Source organism: Myodes glareolus, chromosome 5 (assembly GCF_982192425.1).
Source record: "Myodes glareolus chromosome 5, mMyoGla1.1, whole genome shotgun sequence".
Taxonomy (NCBI): domain Eukaryota; kingdom Metazoa; phylum Chordata; class Mammalia; order Rodentia; family Cricetidae; genus Myodes; species Myodes glareolus.
Window position 1 is genome coordinate 74,427,117 of NC_142030.1, and position 18,140 is coordinate 74,445,256.

Sequence of the window (18,140 nt, forward strand, 5' to 3'; positions counted from 1 at the left end):
TCATCCGTGTCTAGTGAGTATGATAAGGACAATCATTCCTGGCAGGCCAGTGGACAGCAGAACTGCTCATGCTTCCCTGAGAACTGGGAGAACTCTCCTCCCCTCTTGTAGATCTATTCTCCCCTAATTTGCTGCCATCATAGACCAGGGATGGACGTATTTGCTTCTTAAATAAATTAATGCCTCCAAACAGACAGATGACTTAGCCAAATATGACCACCATCTTTATCTTGCGCTGGAGAGTGCCAGAGAGAGCACCTCCTTTCTTTGGAAACGTCGATGGAATGCTCTTTATCTTTACCGATGCTGTTTTGACTTTTTTACAGGTACATGTCAACCTTGTACTCGCACCCTGATTTTCCAGAAAAAGGCCCAGAGCAGATTAATGAAGAGTTAATGAAGAACGTTAGCCACAACCCCCTCTTACTTCTCACACCACAAAAAGTTAAAAGATACGTTGAGTCTTTATGGAAGAAGAAAAGCTCTGGCCAACCTGTCACCTTTACTGACATCTTTGGGATGTTAATAGGAGAAACACTAATTCAAAATGTAAGCCATGGTCAAAGTATAATCCTTCTAACTGTAGTAGGCAATGCAAATTAATTATGATGTCTGATAGTGGGGAAAGCACAAGATGTTTTGTAAAGTCTACGCCACTCAATTCATTTCTTCAGCAGTCTATGTGCTAAACACATGCACCCTGCCAGATGTTAGGATTCTTGGCTTCAGACTAGTACTCACCAACTAATTTAAACTATTGTCAGCTTGACATGTGTGAAAGAACGTTTATATTTTCCTTTTGAAAAAGTCAAATTTTCACTGTCCATTCCCTCCACGAATGGTATTCTCTTTAGGTGAAATGGTGAATGCAAGTACTATGCAAAATAGAAAAAGAGGAGATTTTTCTCTCCTCAAGAGATAAAAGCATTTACTGCTCTTGCAGAGGACCTGAGTTAAGTTCCCATCACCACTGTCTGGCAGCTCACAACAGCCTGCCATTCCAGCTTCAGGAGGATTCAACACCACTGGCCTGTGTGAGCACCTGTGCTCACATGCACATGTTTACACACGAACATATATTTATATTGCATATTTTAAAATAATAAATAAGCGCCGAGTTATGGGAGTACACACCTTATATACCAGCACTAGGGATGTAGAACCAGGCGAATCTTTGTGAGTTCAAGGCCAACCTCATCTACAGAGTGCATTCCAGGACAGTCACAGCTACACCTGTCTCAAAATACCAATAATATTAACAATAATAATAGTAATATAAGAATGGTAATATAAAATGGTAAATAAAAAAGATGACAGAAGACTAATCATAACCTTTACCTGGTTATGATTAGAGTCAGAAAAGGAAATGTACCACAGAAAACAAATATACTTGATGTATCACCGCCGAGTGACATTTCATCTGAAGATAAAGCAGCAGAGAAAGGACATCCTGTGCCAGGGACTCCAGCCGAGAATTAGTTCCCAGCACTACGACTGCCAAATGTCCCTCCATTACAAATGTTGATACAATCCGCAGAGATTTGTTTGTTTTAGAATAAAGACAACATTTTTCATAGAACTTTATTTTTGGTGTCTTTTTGAGTCCAGAAATTTGCAGAAACTTAATTTCCTTATAAAAATTCAGAGAGTTTGCTGGAACATATTATTTCAAGTAGATTTTTGTCTATATCCTTGTCTAAGTATTTAAAGCCACTTTGTTCTATTTTGTGTGTATGGGCAGAGAATGAGCACTACCCTGAGTAGTTTGAAGGACAAAGTCAACGGAGCTCGGTGCCCCCTGCCTCTCTTCACCTGTCTCCATGTCAAACCTGATGTGTCAGAGCTGATGTTTGCTGGTATGTTGTCCCATTTAACAGAAAAAAAATCCCTTGAGAAGGAGATTTCTAATGATTTTCTTTATGTAAAAAACTCATAATCAATTTCAGTTGCTATTTATAATACATGTTCTGTAACAAGACGGTTTGAAACTGTGAAAAATCATAAGCTAGATGACTTTTCTGATTGGGAAGGGGATTCCACAAGACTGAATGTGATGCCTGTTCATTTAGCTCCATGAAATGGAGAGTAAATTGTGAATGCAGTCAGTTGCTGAATGGTCCATTTTCTACTGACTGTTGGCAATGGAATGCCTGCTGTGTTACAGCCATGTTTATGCTTGTGGCTGAAGGACAGAAGGCCTTATTTCTAATAAATGAATTTCCACGTGTTTCTTCTGTGGCTTCAGTTCTCGGGTGCTGTAAAAGTGCATTGTGTTTCTGTGGAATCCCAGCCACAGTCATATCAATGCAGGGATGTCATTGACTGCTTTTAAGGACACACAACTCAATAACTTCATTCGCATCGAGCTCTTAAAAATCCAACATGGATTAGTAGATGTAAATCCATCATCCTTTTGTAATATAACTCTCTTTTTGCCTTGACTAAATACTCTCATGCAATAATCCTTAATTATTAATTAATTATTAAAATTAATTAATTAATTAATTAATACTTAATTAGTTTATTAAAAAGTGATTTGTTCACTAATATACCAATAATTATTAGTGATATGGATTAAAAGGTTTATTGTGCTTATGGTTTGCAGAAAGTGCTATTCACATATGTTATTTTAATCTGCTTTTAGTGGAACCTAGGGAGATACGTATTTTTAACATTGAATCACAGAAGAACGAGTAAAATCTCAGAAACACGGTGTGTGATTTGTGTAGTGAGCATGAGTAACAGTCTACAGCAGAACTGAGAACTGACTTTGGAAAGCCTTTGTTTTTCTAATAACATCATATTGGTTTATCTGATTACTGATGTTGTTGGATACAGATTTGTCGGCTCTCAGGGTTACCCCTCTCTCTCGCTACAGCATTTTGTTCCTGCCTGTAAGATCTTGCCCATTATTTGGGAAGTTTACAGTAAGTATTAAGTAAATGGAGAAAGAATGCAGTTACCTTTGGATGAATTTCCATTGACTTCTTGTAGCCTGCATCCCTTCATCTCTTAATAATGTTTTGACAAATGCATGTGATAAAATATAGAAAATGCTTCAGTGCCAAGCCTCAATTAAATTTCTTTACATTTTAAGAAAGTAGAGTGTTATGTGAAAAATGGCATAAGAACAAAAAAATTGCTCTTTAAGAGTTTAAAGATGAAGAAGATTTTTTCTATAAAGGTAAATTTAATTACTGAGCTGTAAGAGTGGGAGGGAGGTATGCATTAGAATGTCCATGTATGCCCATCAGCAACAAGGACCATAGCTTTGACCAAGGTGTGGTTTATACTGGAGACTTAAGACTTTGTTATACTTAAGAAATAAGTGCTATGATGAAATTGTACCTTCCTCTGGCTAATTTTTTTTTGAGGAAACTTGAAATTGGGGGGACTGACTGAGACCTTAGCACTAGTATTCTCATCAGAGGTCAGTGCTGGGGAAATAATTTTTTACCCCACAAGGACTGAGATAAGGTCAGAAGGGCATGAGAGTTTAATTTGTAAGCCTTGACTTTTTTGTTGAAATTACACCAGCAGGTCATTTAATCTCTTTGGTATTTACTTTCCTCACTATTTTAAATATTGTTATGTATTACTTTTACTAGGTGGAAGAGGTTATAGTGACAATTCCTGATTTATACATAAACCTAACAGTTATAGAAATATAGATATTTTATTATTGTCACAATTACTATAACCTTTTTCATATTGGCAACTATTTTTCTCTGTGCTTTTAGTAGACAGCCATGAACAAGGAAAAATTAACTAAAATATGAGTAAGTAGTTTTTCTGGAGGCTAATTGTTCCTCTTCAGCTGCAGATCTTGGATCTGAATAGGTCTGGCCTGGAAATCTGTCTCTATGAGATGCTACACACTATTGACCTTCACTGTTAAGTCTCTATGATAAGGAGGGTCAAGTTGTGTCTTCCATTAGCTCTGGGAATCTGATACCCACCCAGATAAGACATTCTGAGTTGCATATCATGAATGTTCAAGTAGTTTTACTTGAGTGATTAGAAAAGAAAAACATAGAAAGAAGAAAGAAGGAAAACATGTCTTTATTACGAGAGAATACCTTTTTTAACAGAACAGAAAGACTGAAACAATCAGTGAATTATTTTCTAGACTGCCGAAGAACCCAATCAGCTAATAGAAGTTTTGTCAACAACTGTGCTTCATAAATACCAGAGAATGTTTTTCTTCCAGACTCTTGGAACAACTTTAGACGGTTTTTTCTTTGGAAGGTTTTCAACAAATGAACATTAGTGTTTAAACCATTAAATAGTCTGACTCCTCCACCCTGTTACATTGCTGTGAAGATTTAAAGCCACGTTTAAGGCTTTCCAAAGGTGAATAACTTAACCTTTACTGAGTATGACTCATGGCTATAGACTAGACATAAGGATAACGATAAGTTAATCAATTTTGAGGTAAGGTTTTGACATGCATATCATGTTTCTGTATATTCCCAAGTTGTTGGGATTACCGATGCATATCACCATGCCTTGTTTATGGTAACTTTTAAGACAGAAACCATAGTTAGGAAACTCATTGCCTTTCCTCTCCGAAATTATAGTCTCATTAAAGACATAAAACTGAAACCTGGACAAATTAATCATGTACATTTAAAATATAATTTCTGGCTGAAGTATGCAGATATGACATAGGATAACGTATAGCTTTACTATAGTCATCAAATATTTTACAGGGGTGATTGAAATAGGATTCAAGTTTGACTTGGGGGTAAAAGGCATCTTTAAATAGGAACAGCATGGCATGTTTTGAAAAGAGTCAAAAGTCTGTTCTGGGGAGTCACTAACATTCCTGAACTCTCCACTGAGGATCCTAGGACTTATGCATATGTTGTGTAGACTGTGGCCATGAGAAAGACTTCAGTGCTGAGTTAGAAACAATTGTATCTCCAGCTGTCTTAGTTTTATGATAATGGGAAATGGTTATTGCTTTGGGGCTGGGGCTGGGGTTGGACATTTAAATTACTCGGTTAGTATTTTTGCAAAAAAGTCCTTTGGTTAGGAGCTAGAGAGATGGCTCAGCAGTTAAAGAACTCTTGGTGCTCTTGCAGAAGACCTAGGTTGGGATCCCACTATCCACATGGCTACTTACAACCATCCTTATTTCCTGTTTCAGAGGATCCTGTGTTTTCTTCTCACCTCTGTGGGCACCTGGCATACATGTGATACAATACATATATGTAGGTAGAACATGGATATACATAAAATAATAAATCTTTTAAAAATGTTTTTTTGAAGTCCTTTGGTAACTTAATTCAGGTAGCCAAGAAGGGAAACATGTTAGAAATAGGAACTTTAATTTCCAAGTTCAACTTGAATCACTGTGAAGAGATCCTGAGACCAGGGACATACACTTTAAGAAAGAGGCAAGTAGATAAACGCTTAGTGTCAGTACATCTGGATGACAGATCTTATGTAGTAAACAGAGTTCTAAGCAATCAATGCATCAGTCAGTCAATAGGATATTTATCTGGGCTGATAGTGTAGTTTCCCAAAATAGTCCAGTTGGAGAGGAGGGAAGGTAGTGAGGTTGTGTCTTCAGACAAGGGTCGTGGGAGGTGATGATAGAGCATCCGAGTGAAGTGGTGAACAGGAAGTGGAAATGAGCAAGTGAGGATACAAGAGAGAGGCTGAAATTGAAATGTATGAGTCAACCCTGGAAGATTGGAACTGAATAACAGGAGGAGGCCTTTGGCGAGGAGTGGAGGGCAGATCTGAGCGTTTGAAAATGTCTGTCGTCACAGTGTGGTCAGCCCACAGCAGCAATTAAGTGAGGATCAATCAAAATGAAAGGGGGAGGAGATTCATGTTAGTTCCCAAGACAGTGCTAGAAATGAAAACACTGGCCCAGGAGCTCCGTGACTAGCCTCTGCTTCACTGCAAGTCATGTCTTCCAATACCACTTTCTTCAGTCTAAAACAGGCCCTTTCAGATGCGCCATTCAGCCTGGATTTAAATGAGGCACACTATCTCATCACAATTATGATTTTACAGCTTCCTCTCTGAAAGGCGAGTTTTCTTTACCATTTAGCAAACAGAGCTTGTGAAGCATGATTCTTTTTCTAAAATGATGACAGAACACTTCTTGGATATTCAAACGCTTTAGAGTTGAAAGTCAAAACTGTGTTCGTAATCGAGGTAGTTTAGTATCCCCGTGGACTCTAATATTCAAACAGCCTTGTATTTCTCGGATAGGAGGTGTCCACACTCTCAGTTGACTGGAATAACTGATATAGGAAGAGTACCCCTTGTCACACATTGAGTTCAGATCAAGGTTTACCACAAAACAATCACAGAAAAGCTAGTGGATTGTGGTGTACTTATTTGTCCGTGATTGTTGAATAATATATTTGGATGTATCATTTCAGAAAGATAAACTGAACAAAATAGTGATAGCAGACCATTTGGAGTTGAGAAGGGAGTACATCATGTGGGTCTTTATAGAGAATCTTTAGCCAAGATCTCAAACTAAGTGTAACGAGAAGCCATGTAATTGTAGAGAAGAGCAGCAGGTAGAGAATCCCGTGGAAATAGCCTTGACTTCTGAGGAACAGCACAAAGGCTTGCGTGGTTAGGGTGCAATAATATGCAGTGATAGAAAATTTGACGCGGGATTGGTCGAAATGAGCAGATGGAGTGTACCTGCCTTTCAGTCACAGGGTGAGAAGGCAGGAGGAGGCTTTCAAGTGGCCTTGGTGTTCTGTCATTTCTGTTTTCCCAAGTTTATTTTGACCCCAGTAGGTGGGAGTGGGGTTGGGATGGGGTGTGGGAATGCACAGGGAAAAGGGGAGGGTTGAAGGGAGAGGGTGCAACACCCTGTGGAGTATGGAGGTGATGCCTGTGGTGACGAAGACAATGTCTAATGATAAACCCTCTAGCACTTGGCTTTCCAGATGTGAGCTGTTATGTCAAGGGAGGCAATCATAAAAATTAAAGTAAGAATCCTGCTGTGGACAGTAATGCTAAGAAAGGAAGCCAAAGAAGTGACGTATACAGCAAAAGTCAGACCCAGACATTTGGAGTTACTAAAAAGCAGATCAGTATTAGATTCGGTGATGCCATGGACAGACCTCAAGCATTAACTGAACTGTGTCGTGGCTTCCCCTATACTTCCTCCATTTCTTAACTCACTGGGGCCTTAATCTTACAAACCACCTACTGATTTTAGTCATGCTGCTAAGAGTAGGGACTTAGACCTGAGAAGATAGGTGATGTATTCAGGTTATGAGCACAGTTTGTGAGCTGCTTCATTGGGTTTGATCACAGACCCTCTGCCACCAGGGTTACTATTGCATACTGTACCTGACAGTTCTGATCTTGGTGTATTGCTAAGAAATCGGAATAACGTCTTTTGTATTATGGTTGGGACTTTAGAATGAATGATTAATAAAAATGTTAAGTAAAGGCACAGCAAATTCTTCTTCCCCATTTTGTCAAGGGTGTGATTCATCATGAAGAATTTCTTTGATTTCCTTAATAGATTTTTATGTCTGAGTTTTTTCTTTCAGTTTTACAATCTTAAGGTGAACTACGTAAAAGATGTCTGAGTTTTTAAATAAAAAAGGGTATTTGTTTTGTGCCAATAAGAAGGAATCTTTTATATTGTCTTTTTCATCTATTTTTCCCCTCACCCACTACACAGTATTATATAGCAGACATTAATCAATATTTTAATTAACTAACATAATGAGTGAAGTTAATCATGGTGCACTTTGAGTTATTATTAACTATGTGTGTATCTGTATCATTTTCCTATTAATGAAATGTCTTTTTTTCTAAAATTCTTTTAGATTGGGTTGAATTTAGTCCATATGAGATTGGCATGGCAAAATATGGTACCTTTATGGCTCCTGACCTATTTGGAAGCAAGTTCTTTATGGGAACAGTTGTGAAAAAATATGAAGAAAACCCTTTGCATTTCTTAATGGGTGAGTGATCAAAAGTTCTCTCTCTCTCTCTCTCTCTCTCTCTCTCTCTCTCTCTCTCTCTCTCCTCTCTCTCTCATTTTAAATATGGATGCATTTTAAGTTATTCTATATTTTTCCTTTCTTTTAGGTGTCTGGGGCAGTGCCTTTTCCATATTGTTCAACAGAGTTTTGGGAGTTTCTGGTTCTCAAAATAAAGGTTCTACAATGGAGGAGGAATTAGGTACTGTAAACGTCTTCCATTTATGAAAAGCTACACTGAAAATCGACTTCATTGATAAACAACACATACATATGTGGAGAACATTAAATCTTCATAAGGATTTTAATCCTTAATTTATCAGTAGCTGTGCTTGTTGTAATAATCTAAGTGTTTCCTAAAAGTCCTGTCCAAATGATTTACGTCCTATTATGACATCGTAGTTGTGAAATGTACAAAGATCACTCACTGTTCTAAGAATAGTTTTTGCCTGGGCATCGCCTGTTCTTTTCTTTGTTATATTTCTAAACACTGTTTTTGTTAGTGAAGACTCCTCTTTAAGACAATAAAGGTAGCCTATTAAAGACTAGCTTTATTAACACACAAATACTGATTTCTATTTTTTTACAGATGAATCCATTCCTGTCACTTATTGATGAAGTACTAACTTACTAGAATTTGCTAGTCTATCCTATGTCACTAATTCACAGTATTTCTAAAAAGCAGATAAATTAAGTCATGTATTACAAGCTAAAACTAACGGTTTTCATTAAATCTAATTCATTCTATAAAAATTTAAAAACAAGTTTTATAAATATTGAAAAAGTAGACAAACTCTATTGAGGACTAGTTGTTTATAGTTGTCATTAGACAACTATAAGGATATGTAGGAATATAGTTTACTGAATGAATAAATTTGATTTTAAAAAAAAGTCGAGCATGCATTCATGACTTGCCCAAAGTCTTGTGATCTGCATCCAGTAAGCACTGTGTTTTGGTGGACAGTGGGAAGAAGCCATAGGAAGCTGAGTTAGAATTTTTGAATCCAAGGATGTAGTTCTGTTGGTAGAGTGCTTGTTAGCCCCCAAAGTCCTGGATTTGATTCCTAGGAACATAAAGCAGACATGGTGACCCAAACTTGTAATCCTAGTACTCAGGAGATGGTGACAGAAGGACGAGAAGTTCAAGATCATTCCTAGCTACACCACATGGTTAGAGAATTCCTTGGGATGCATGAAATCTGGTCTCAGAAATAATACAAACAAAAACTAATGAATGAATGAATTTGGGGCCAGTGTATCAGAGGTCAGGGTTCCCAGTCAATTGTCTACTATTATTTTTCTGTCCATATACTATCATAGGTCTGCCTGGGAACACAGAATAAAAACAATGAATTTTTTAAATGCTCAATTCATTTAATATAATATATTCCTGTTAAAAAGTATAGCATGTTATTTTTTTCTAATATGTGGCCTTCAGGTATCATGGACAATGGCAATTGACATAATAAAGTTTTATATGCATAAGAGAATGTAATAGAGCCATGATCTGGAATGCAATACATGTCATTCTGAGGACTATTTCTCCTGCTAAGGGGACTTGATTCCAGAAGTTGAAGGTTATATGTAATGTACAAAGATTCATTCATCTTCTCTTTAGAACTGTCATTTGTTCTTTTGGATCATTCTTAAGAAAGTATTGGGAAAGTAATTTTATTATTTCATTAGGGTCAACTATTTCTAAATGACATTAAAAACAAACAGAAAGGCCACTTGTTGCTTGTGGTACTTGCTGTCATCCAAGCATCACTCAGGTAGGGAGCAGGCAAAGTGGGTACCATCTGGAGCCTGAGGTGATCTTCAATGCAGACTCACAGTCTCTCCTTGGTTAAACCATAGTCAATGAGTATAAGATAAAGGGCTGGGAAGTAGCTCAGTGGTAGAATGGTTGTCCATTGTGTCCAGAGTCCTGTGTTTGATCCCCAACACTGTAACAGCAACAGCAACGAATAGAGGTTACCCAGACAGGGTGGAAGGTTGTAAGAATGAACCTAATCTGGACCTCATAGAAAGATCTGGATTAGCCTGGGCTAAAGTAAAGGATGAGGTAATCCTGCTTGGTTAATGTGAATAGTAGCATCCCAGATGGATGTCGTGTTTTCAGCCGGTAGTTTTGTGGAAGTCACTCAGTCTTTTCTGAGTCACTCCGTCCTTTCTGAATTACGTGAAGATTTTTTTAAAAGAGAAAGGAAAGCAGAGAGGAAGCCCATGCTGGGTGGCCTGCTTCCTGTGTTCCTTCTCCTCTGAATAATCCTGATAACTCAAGTTAATTATTTGTTCTTCTCCTAAGGCAGGAAGAGACTAGGGTTGAATTTACACATCAGAAGGTGGGCGAGACAGTGGCTGTGGGCCAAGCCAAAGGAAGAAGCTTACAGCACATAGTGCTGAGAAATCTTTGTGGAGAAGTCCCCATGAGGACAGCGGTCAGCTCTGTGTCAGGCTGAGGGCAAAGGATAGGGTGTGCTTGGGCTCCGCTGGTCAGCAGGGGGCATGGTACCTCAGATTACATAAGGGTTTCCAGAAATGTAACTGAAGAGGTGACTGAGGGGCTCAGGACTTTTAGGAACCTCTTCTGCCTTTGTGTAGCTGAGGTCCCCTTATTAAGGCACACCCAGAAGGGTTTTTTTTTTTCCCTCTCTTACCTTAACAAAGACTTTAAGGTAAACTGGACCTCAGTTAAATAACTTTAAATTAAATCATTGGCTTTCTCAAGGAGGTTTCCATGTGCGCAATTTTGCCTCTAAAAAGAGCTGTATAAAGATACAAGATAAGAATTGAAATTCAACCACTCATGCCCCGAAAATGTCCTCTCAAAGAAGACAGAGTGATTTTCTTAAATGAACATACCAAATATAGCCAAAGTAGAGCAAAACCAAAGCAACAGGGACTGATAAAAGGAAATGCCTAAGAAAAAGAACATACAGGCAGTATCAAAGCCACCGAAGGACGACATCTGGACTTGATCTTGTCTTGCTGTCCCCTCTACCATGCAGTAGAATTAGTGCTGTCATGGCTATAATATGGACAGAACAATCGCATTAGCTTTTAAGTACTTTCTTTTGTTGAATTTTGTATTTATCACTGATGCCAGTAAAAAGCAAGTTTAAGCTCTCAGGAATTCACTAACCTTTCTGTTATGTAGCCATCCAGGCCCCTGAGCTTTAGTGAGTGTCACAGACATAGGGAGAGAAATTCGGGGATGCTGCATGCCACACCTCTGCTTTTCTGAGCTTACAGCTTCCCAAACAGTTCTGTGAACGAGATTTCTAAATGTGTAACTAGTGCCTTGAAGTTGAATAAAGAAAAATCATCTTTTATATTTGCAACCAAAGTCACTCTGGGGCATATGAATCGGCAAGATGTCTGATTTTTCTGCAATTGGTGATCACAAAAATAATCTCCAGGGTCCACAAATTAGGCACGTTTCTCCTGGGAAAAGATGGCTAATGATGATATTAGATTTTACTGCTGTCTTTTTATTAGGATAAATGGTGCCCCTTGGTTCTCACCCTGGTCTTAGTTTGCTTTGAAGGGAAACACAGAATTCTTAACATACTGAAAATGAACATGTTTTTCAGTGTTGGCAAAAATCAGAGGTTGATTAAAGTGAGTGTGCTTTCTTTATATTCTAGAGACTCTATTGTTCAGATCACTTGTAGATTTGAATTTTCTCCTTTAATCACCTTCATAAACACCATTTCAAGACATAATCAAGTAGCTATTATTATTAAAGTTAACATAAACTCATAAAAAAGCCCCTTCCTTAAAACTAGGAATGGATAAACTTATACTAACTAAATTTATTTGCTGGGATATTTTGTTACCCAGCGGTAAGTTTTTAAGAACTGGTGAATCTGATGAATCTCCATTTATAGTACTGATATAAAGTTCCCTGTTGCCTGCCTCTGCCTCCCGACTGCTGAAATTGAAGGCTTGCACCACCCCTCCCTCATCCTCGTCTTACATTTAGTTGTGAATTTTGATCCCGAGATGCCTCAATGGTTTTGTCTCCTTCCCACAGAAAATATTACGGCAAAGCACATCGTGAGCAACGACAGCTCAGACAGTGATGATGAGGCCCAAGTCCCCAAAGGTAAGAGAGTGAGAGCTTCCCTGTGGATCTTGAGCAGAGAAGGGGAAAGGCTCCTCTGACTCCTCGGTTCATGCTGATGACATGTGACGTCCTGAAGTGTCGGGATGGAGGCGTCCAGTGAGAGAAGGGACTATTGCGTAGATCCCAGGAAGCAGTGGAACCACATCCTTTCCTTTCTTTTAAAGCCTCAGAAATGTTTGCCATGCAACAAACGGACCTGTCTGAGGTGGTGGTGTAGTGAGTTAGTGAACTCTTTTCTAGCCGGATTAGTGAAATGGACCACTTAGTATGGGACATGGGATTGGGGAATACTTTTAGTTAGCTTTAAAATGAGTGAAAATGTCGTTGAAATATTGTCATTAAGCCTTCTAAAAGGTTTGACTGTCAGCATATTCCTTAGTCTTCTGTGGCGATTAGTAACTCACCTCTAAGGAAGAATGCAATGGTGGAGTGTGTTCAGATTATCAAGACTGCCAATATCAAGGACTCCTTTGGCAGTGGGTCAGTTTGGTGTGGATCAGAGTAGTTGTCAGTGCATTTTGGATGAGGATGATGGCAAAGGCGAGGTCCAGAGATACTTGTTGCAGTGTGGTGTTTGTTAGCATAGAAAAATGTAGAGATTGTATATGTTAACAGCAATTTTCTAAGAAAACGGTTCATAAAAATGTACAAAAATAGTTCAAAAATAAACAAAAACAAAACAAATGGAAAAAACAGCTAAGCATCAGAATGGGAAGAGTCTTTTACCATTTGACTGTATCTGCCTAGACTTTAGAAAGCAGAGAACTGTTTTGTCCAAAGCCATCAGTGAATTCTCCCAGGCATGGCGTGCATGTAGGGGAGGCTTGTTTTCTGCCCGTTCCAATTATCACTGAAAATAGAGAATCTTGTTTCATTTCCAGCCTGCTGTTATTTCTTCATAGGATGAGTTTATGCAAGGCAGGGAACAGTTGCCTCTCCACAGGATGTAGCTGCACACGGCCACGGCATGGACAGCAGTGTGCTGTGGCTTCTGAGGACTAAACACACCCTCCTTCCGTGCTGCCCAAGCTTTCAGGAGAGCCAAGTTTAGCTAAGTTTCAGCCCTAGATGGCTCCTTGCCTGGCAGCCCTGGTTATCAGCTGGTGTCCTGGGAAGATCCCACCCTGCAAGAAATGTCTTCATTTAAAAGTTCAAGTTTTACATTTTGTTAGGTGTTCAGACTTGCATTTAGAATTTCTTTTCTTATGAAGGAAACAATGAATTGTGGTGGTTCACCTACAGCTTAGAGATATAGTCCACCGGATTTGTTTTTAATGAAGGAAACCAGCAAGCACGCGGGGCACACATACCATATGTCTAGCACTTTGAGGACTGTTCAGTGAGGCTATGAAGGGAACATAGCTGTCTGTTACTGATTGAGGAAATCGCTATAGATGGCCAGAAAATTTAGTCACCGCTCAGCACTAGCTGGTTTTTGAGGCTGAGCAGTTCAGGAGCTGTTTTTGCATTTGCTGATTTTGTTTTAGTTTCATTTTAACTTTGTGGTTGACATGGTGAGCACTGTGCTTTTTAAAGAAATGCTGTGACAGCCATTTGAGGTTCCATGAAAGTTGGAACAGAGAAGTCATTTTGGTAGAATCTCCTGTCCCATTCTGTCCCAGACAGTGTCCCCTACTATGAATCGTCCCATTTGCCTAGTGCCTCTGTTACAGCTGATGACCTTCTACGGCCATGTCGTGGTCTCTGTTTACAGGACAGTTCACTCTGGGACTGCACCCTCTATGGGGGACGGTTTGTGAGGATTTAGTAGTGTCACATGGCGTCCTTTCACAACTGTCCAAATCTTCTCTCCTCTACTTAACCATTCTATCAGTGGAGGAAAACGACTTACTTTTCTCTCTCCGTAGTTTTACCTTTTCTGGACTAGAGCATTGTTGGAAGCATGGTGTCTGCATCCTTTTCATATTTCTTTCCTTCTATAATAAGTACTTAAGTTATCTCTGTCTGTTCATGGCTTTATGTTTTGCATATATTTGTAAGAAATTATGGAAACTGAATGAATGTAGATACTCATCTCTCAAAACACACACTGAGGCTAGAGAGTTGGCTCATCAGTTAAAAGCAGTGGATTCACATGGCAACTAACAGCCATGTGTAACTCCAGTTCCAAGGGATCTGACGCCCTCTTTTGGCCTTCTCAAGCAATACATTTACACTATACATAGGCATTTGTGCAGGCAAAATACCATAACAATAAAGCTTTTAAGAATTAAAAACAAGCCCCTCAATACACAGAGTTTTATATAACTCTGCATGTTTATTCCCAGGACTTCTGGAAGTTGGAGCAAAAGAGGTTTGAGTAGGGGTTCTCTCATTTTAATGTGAGTGGATTATGCTGCTAGCTAGGTTTGGCCGCTGCACTGTTTTCTGTAAAGCTAGAATATAAGGCCAGGCACTTCTCAGAGAACTTCACCTGAGATCCAGATTGCATTAATCCATGAACAGTTTTATGAGGTTTCCTAATGAAGGAATGAAGGGTGGGAAGGGGCTCATAGTTAGCACAAAGTGGAGAGAGGCTGGAACGCAGATAATCAACATTCCCCAGGAGTTATCATGGGCATGGGATTCAGAGGGGAAAGTCGTTTGTGATTGCTTCTTTGGACCACTGTGAATTTGAAAACACCTTATATCATTTGTTTCAATTACAGGGCTTTAAATCCCCAGACTTTATAAGCGAGGATGAAATAACAGTCCTGTGATCAGTGCATGAGCGTCTTTAGTTATCAGGGGTCATGTGGTGGGTCTTTCTGCAGTCCTTCTAACTTTCTGTAACACGTGGATATTTATGAAGCAGGATATGGGCACTCATGAAAAGTTGGAAACCATAGATGGTAGTATTAACTAATACAGACTATGTGTGTGTAAGTGAGTGTGTGTGTGTGTGTATGTGTATGTTGTGTGTGTGTATTAGATAAGGAGAGCTAGGGAGAGGGAGAAAGGAGACTATTAAGAGTGCATCTGAAATATCTAAATAGACCAAGAGACATCATGAAGAATAGCCTTACACTGTGTGTAGGTAAAATCTAACTATGAACACTTGGAAACAGAAGTGACTGGGCATTTGTTTTATGCAAATAAACATATTGAGTCAAAGCCCCAGAACTTCAGTTTTAATTTTGGTAATTAACCAAATAAAGTTGACAACAACATAGCAGCCTAATTTTGGCATGCGTGTGCTTCTTTGACCTGTGCTGTGTTCCTTCACTCCAGGCACTGAGAACGAAGATGCTGAAAGAGAGTACCAGAATGACAGTCAAGCAAGTTGGGTGCATCGAATGCTGATGGCCTTGGTGAGTGACTCAGCTTTATTCAACACCCGAGAAGGCCGCGCAGGGAAGGTGCACAACTTCATGCTGGGCTTGAATCTCAACACATCCTACCCACTGTCTCCGCTGAGAGACCTCAGCCCCCAGGATTCCTTCGATGACGATGAACTCGATGCGGCTGTAGCAGGTACGCACCGAAGCGGAAGCCTCAGGAGCTAATTCAGGTCGTCTTTACTCCTTCTTGGGGAGAAGCATTTTAATTCCCATTAACGTTTATTTAGACTCAATTTTAAGAACGTTGACCTGTGAGGGGCATTTATTTATTTATTTATTTATTTATTTATCTATTTTGTTTTATTTTTGAAGAAAAATGCGAACTCCAAAAAGCCTTTCTTTTCTTTTGATGGTCAGGGTTCACTTACAGACAACAGGAAACCCCCACCGTGATAATTACAATGAGTGTAAAAAGCAGGTAAGGAGGCGCTTAGAGAACAGTCCAATGATTAGAGAAGCAAGGCCAAGGCTTCCAGGATTGACTCCAAAAACACCAGAATAATTCCCCAAACGCCTCCACAACCATGCCTGGCTGTGGAAAGAGGTGAAATAGCTATGTCTCATTTCCTCCTTCCTTTCCCGTGGGCGGCCCTCTTTGGAATAGGCCAGGTGGAGCTTTGAGTTGAGCATGTGGTGAAAGGGCACTAGGCCTTGCGCCCTCTTGTGGTGCAGGGGAGAATGCAGCACAGGAGTTGGAGTGGACCAGTCTGCAGTGACTGTCACTTCGGTTTTCAGGAATATTAGGAAACTTTGTGAAGTTGCCCGGTAAGAATCTGTCACTTTCAGACTTGTAATTAATCAAATGTCCCAAAATAGTAACCTTTATTCATCAGATCTCAGTGACTTAGAGAGTAAGCCTTACATTTGCTTTGGTGACGAATAATATGTAATAGACCCTTTCTTGTGGTGATCTTACATTTTGTTCAATCACACCATCACTTTTCCTTAGTTTTTCAAATATCATTTCTTAATCATTTCTGTCTTAGGTCATTGCCAAGATGCCGTTAAACTTTAAAGTGGATATTTGAAACATCACGACCTCCCAAAGCTTTCTTCCTCCTGCCCACTGGTTCCTCAGACATAGAAGACGGTTTTGAAATGACGATAGGCTTCAGATTTTGTTGTTGTTTTCTATTTGTTGTCTGACTTGAAGGGGAGCAAACACTGCATTTTGTATTATGTGTATCACCTTATACTCTAGGATATGAGTTACTTATAATTATGCATTTGTAATTCCAATTATTGTTATTATACATTATTATGTAATTCCAATTTTTCCAGTCATATTAGCTGTAATAAATTTCTGCTTGTGAGAAAGTAGTTCCCCTGGACTGAGAAGGCTAACATTAAAGCTTTCAGTTGGTGACATTTTTTTTTCTTGGTTTGTGGCACATAGTTGCAGTTCCTGGCCTCCCAGTGGCAGCTGGTTCTTTACAAATTTGTACCTTATGATGGCTGCCGATTGGGATGAAGCACATTATAGATTTTGATCTATAAGGAAGCTTCATTGACAAGGAATATCAAAGAAAATAATTGTATTGTCTTTGTCCCAAACTGTTTGGCAAATCTGGGCTTGAGCTTCAGGTCTCTGAGTCTGGCTTCTGAGTCTTCCCCTTTAGTAGCATCCCCTGTGGTTTTGGTAGTCATTATTTTGCTGATGTAAGAATGGAAGTTTTCTTGGCACATAATTTGTTTCATTTCTTTTCTCATCATCGCTTTGCCAATATGATTCCTTGGGGTTTGAGCAGCCCACGTGTTCTAACCAGCTCACTCCACACTGCAAGAGCTCACTCCACACTCTAAGAACTTCCTCGCAGTTTTCTAGTATTTAACATTAATTTGTTTGGCAGTGTTAGAACTGCAAGACAAAACAAAGAATTTTTACTTAAACTTTTAAATATTAAACAGTATGTTTATGTGTATACACATAACACAAAACACTGTAGGCATATTGAGACTGTGTAGTCATTTGTTTGCTTATGTGAAATGCAGAGTACAATTGGTCATTGTGTATCTTTATTACCCAGATTTGGTGACTGTAGGAATTATACCTGTTTCTTGCTCACCCTGTCTGAACAGTTGTTTTGAATCTTTGCCTGGTTTCCTTCCTTCATTCCTTTCTGCATTCACACAGAGTTTAGAAGTGCTCATAATGTTGCTTGGTCCTCAAGATTCATTAGACAACATGTTAAATACAGCCATTGCCTTCATGAAGATTAAAAACTCTTAATGGCCTTTCCTTCAAGAGGTGTTTCATGGAAGTATTGCTATATTGCTATATTTTGGCTATAATAGCACTAATAGCAAAGAGAAAATCGGCCATCCTGTTCCTGAAGTTGCCGTAAGTCAATGAGTATAGCTATATAGTGGCCAGGCTGAGGTTTTCCCCTTGCCATGAGGTATAGAGAATAATCACTGTGTATATTTGTTTCCTTCGTAAAAGAAGACTTACTAGTCATTAAAAAAAATAAAAACAGCATAAGGAGCTATATATTAATCATCCTGAAATATATATAATATGCACTAAATATTTGTCTATGAGATTTGTTTTTGAAGATTTTAAATTTTTATTATTTTTCTATGTGTAAACATGTGTGTCCGTATATGTGTTCAAGGAGGTGATAAAAGTATCAGCTCCCTGAAGCTGGAGGTCCAGTTGTGAATTGTCTGACATGGGTGCTGGGA

At 39.0% G+C, this 18,140-nt stretch overlaps 1 protein-coding gene across 3 annotated transcripts in view; it reads left to right on the forward strand.

The window, feature by feature from the left end:
• The window catches only part of Pla2g4a (phospholipase A2 group IVA), a 143,980-nt gene that overhangs the window by 101,154 nt on the left and 24,686 nt on the right, over positions 1 to 18,140 (forward strand). For all 3 annotated transcript variants that reach the window (XM_048431007.3, XM_048431008.3, XM_085688139.2), the window contains 6 exons: positions 327 to 549; positions 1,742 to 1,856; positions 7,827 to 7,964; positions 8,092 to 8,184; positions 12,022 to 12,093; positions 15,346 to 15,588. In XM_048431007.3, coding sequence (XP_048286964.3) covers positions 327 to 549; positions 1,742 to 1,856; positions 7,827 to 7,964; positions 8,092 to 8,184; positions 12,022 to 12,093; positions 15,346 to 15,588 — 884 coding nt within the window. The remainder of the gene's footprint in view (positions 1 to 326; positions 550 to 1,741; positions 1,857 to 7,826; positions 7,965 to 8,091; positions 8,185 to 12,021; positions 12,094 to 15,345; positions 15,589 to 18,140) is intronic.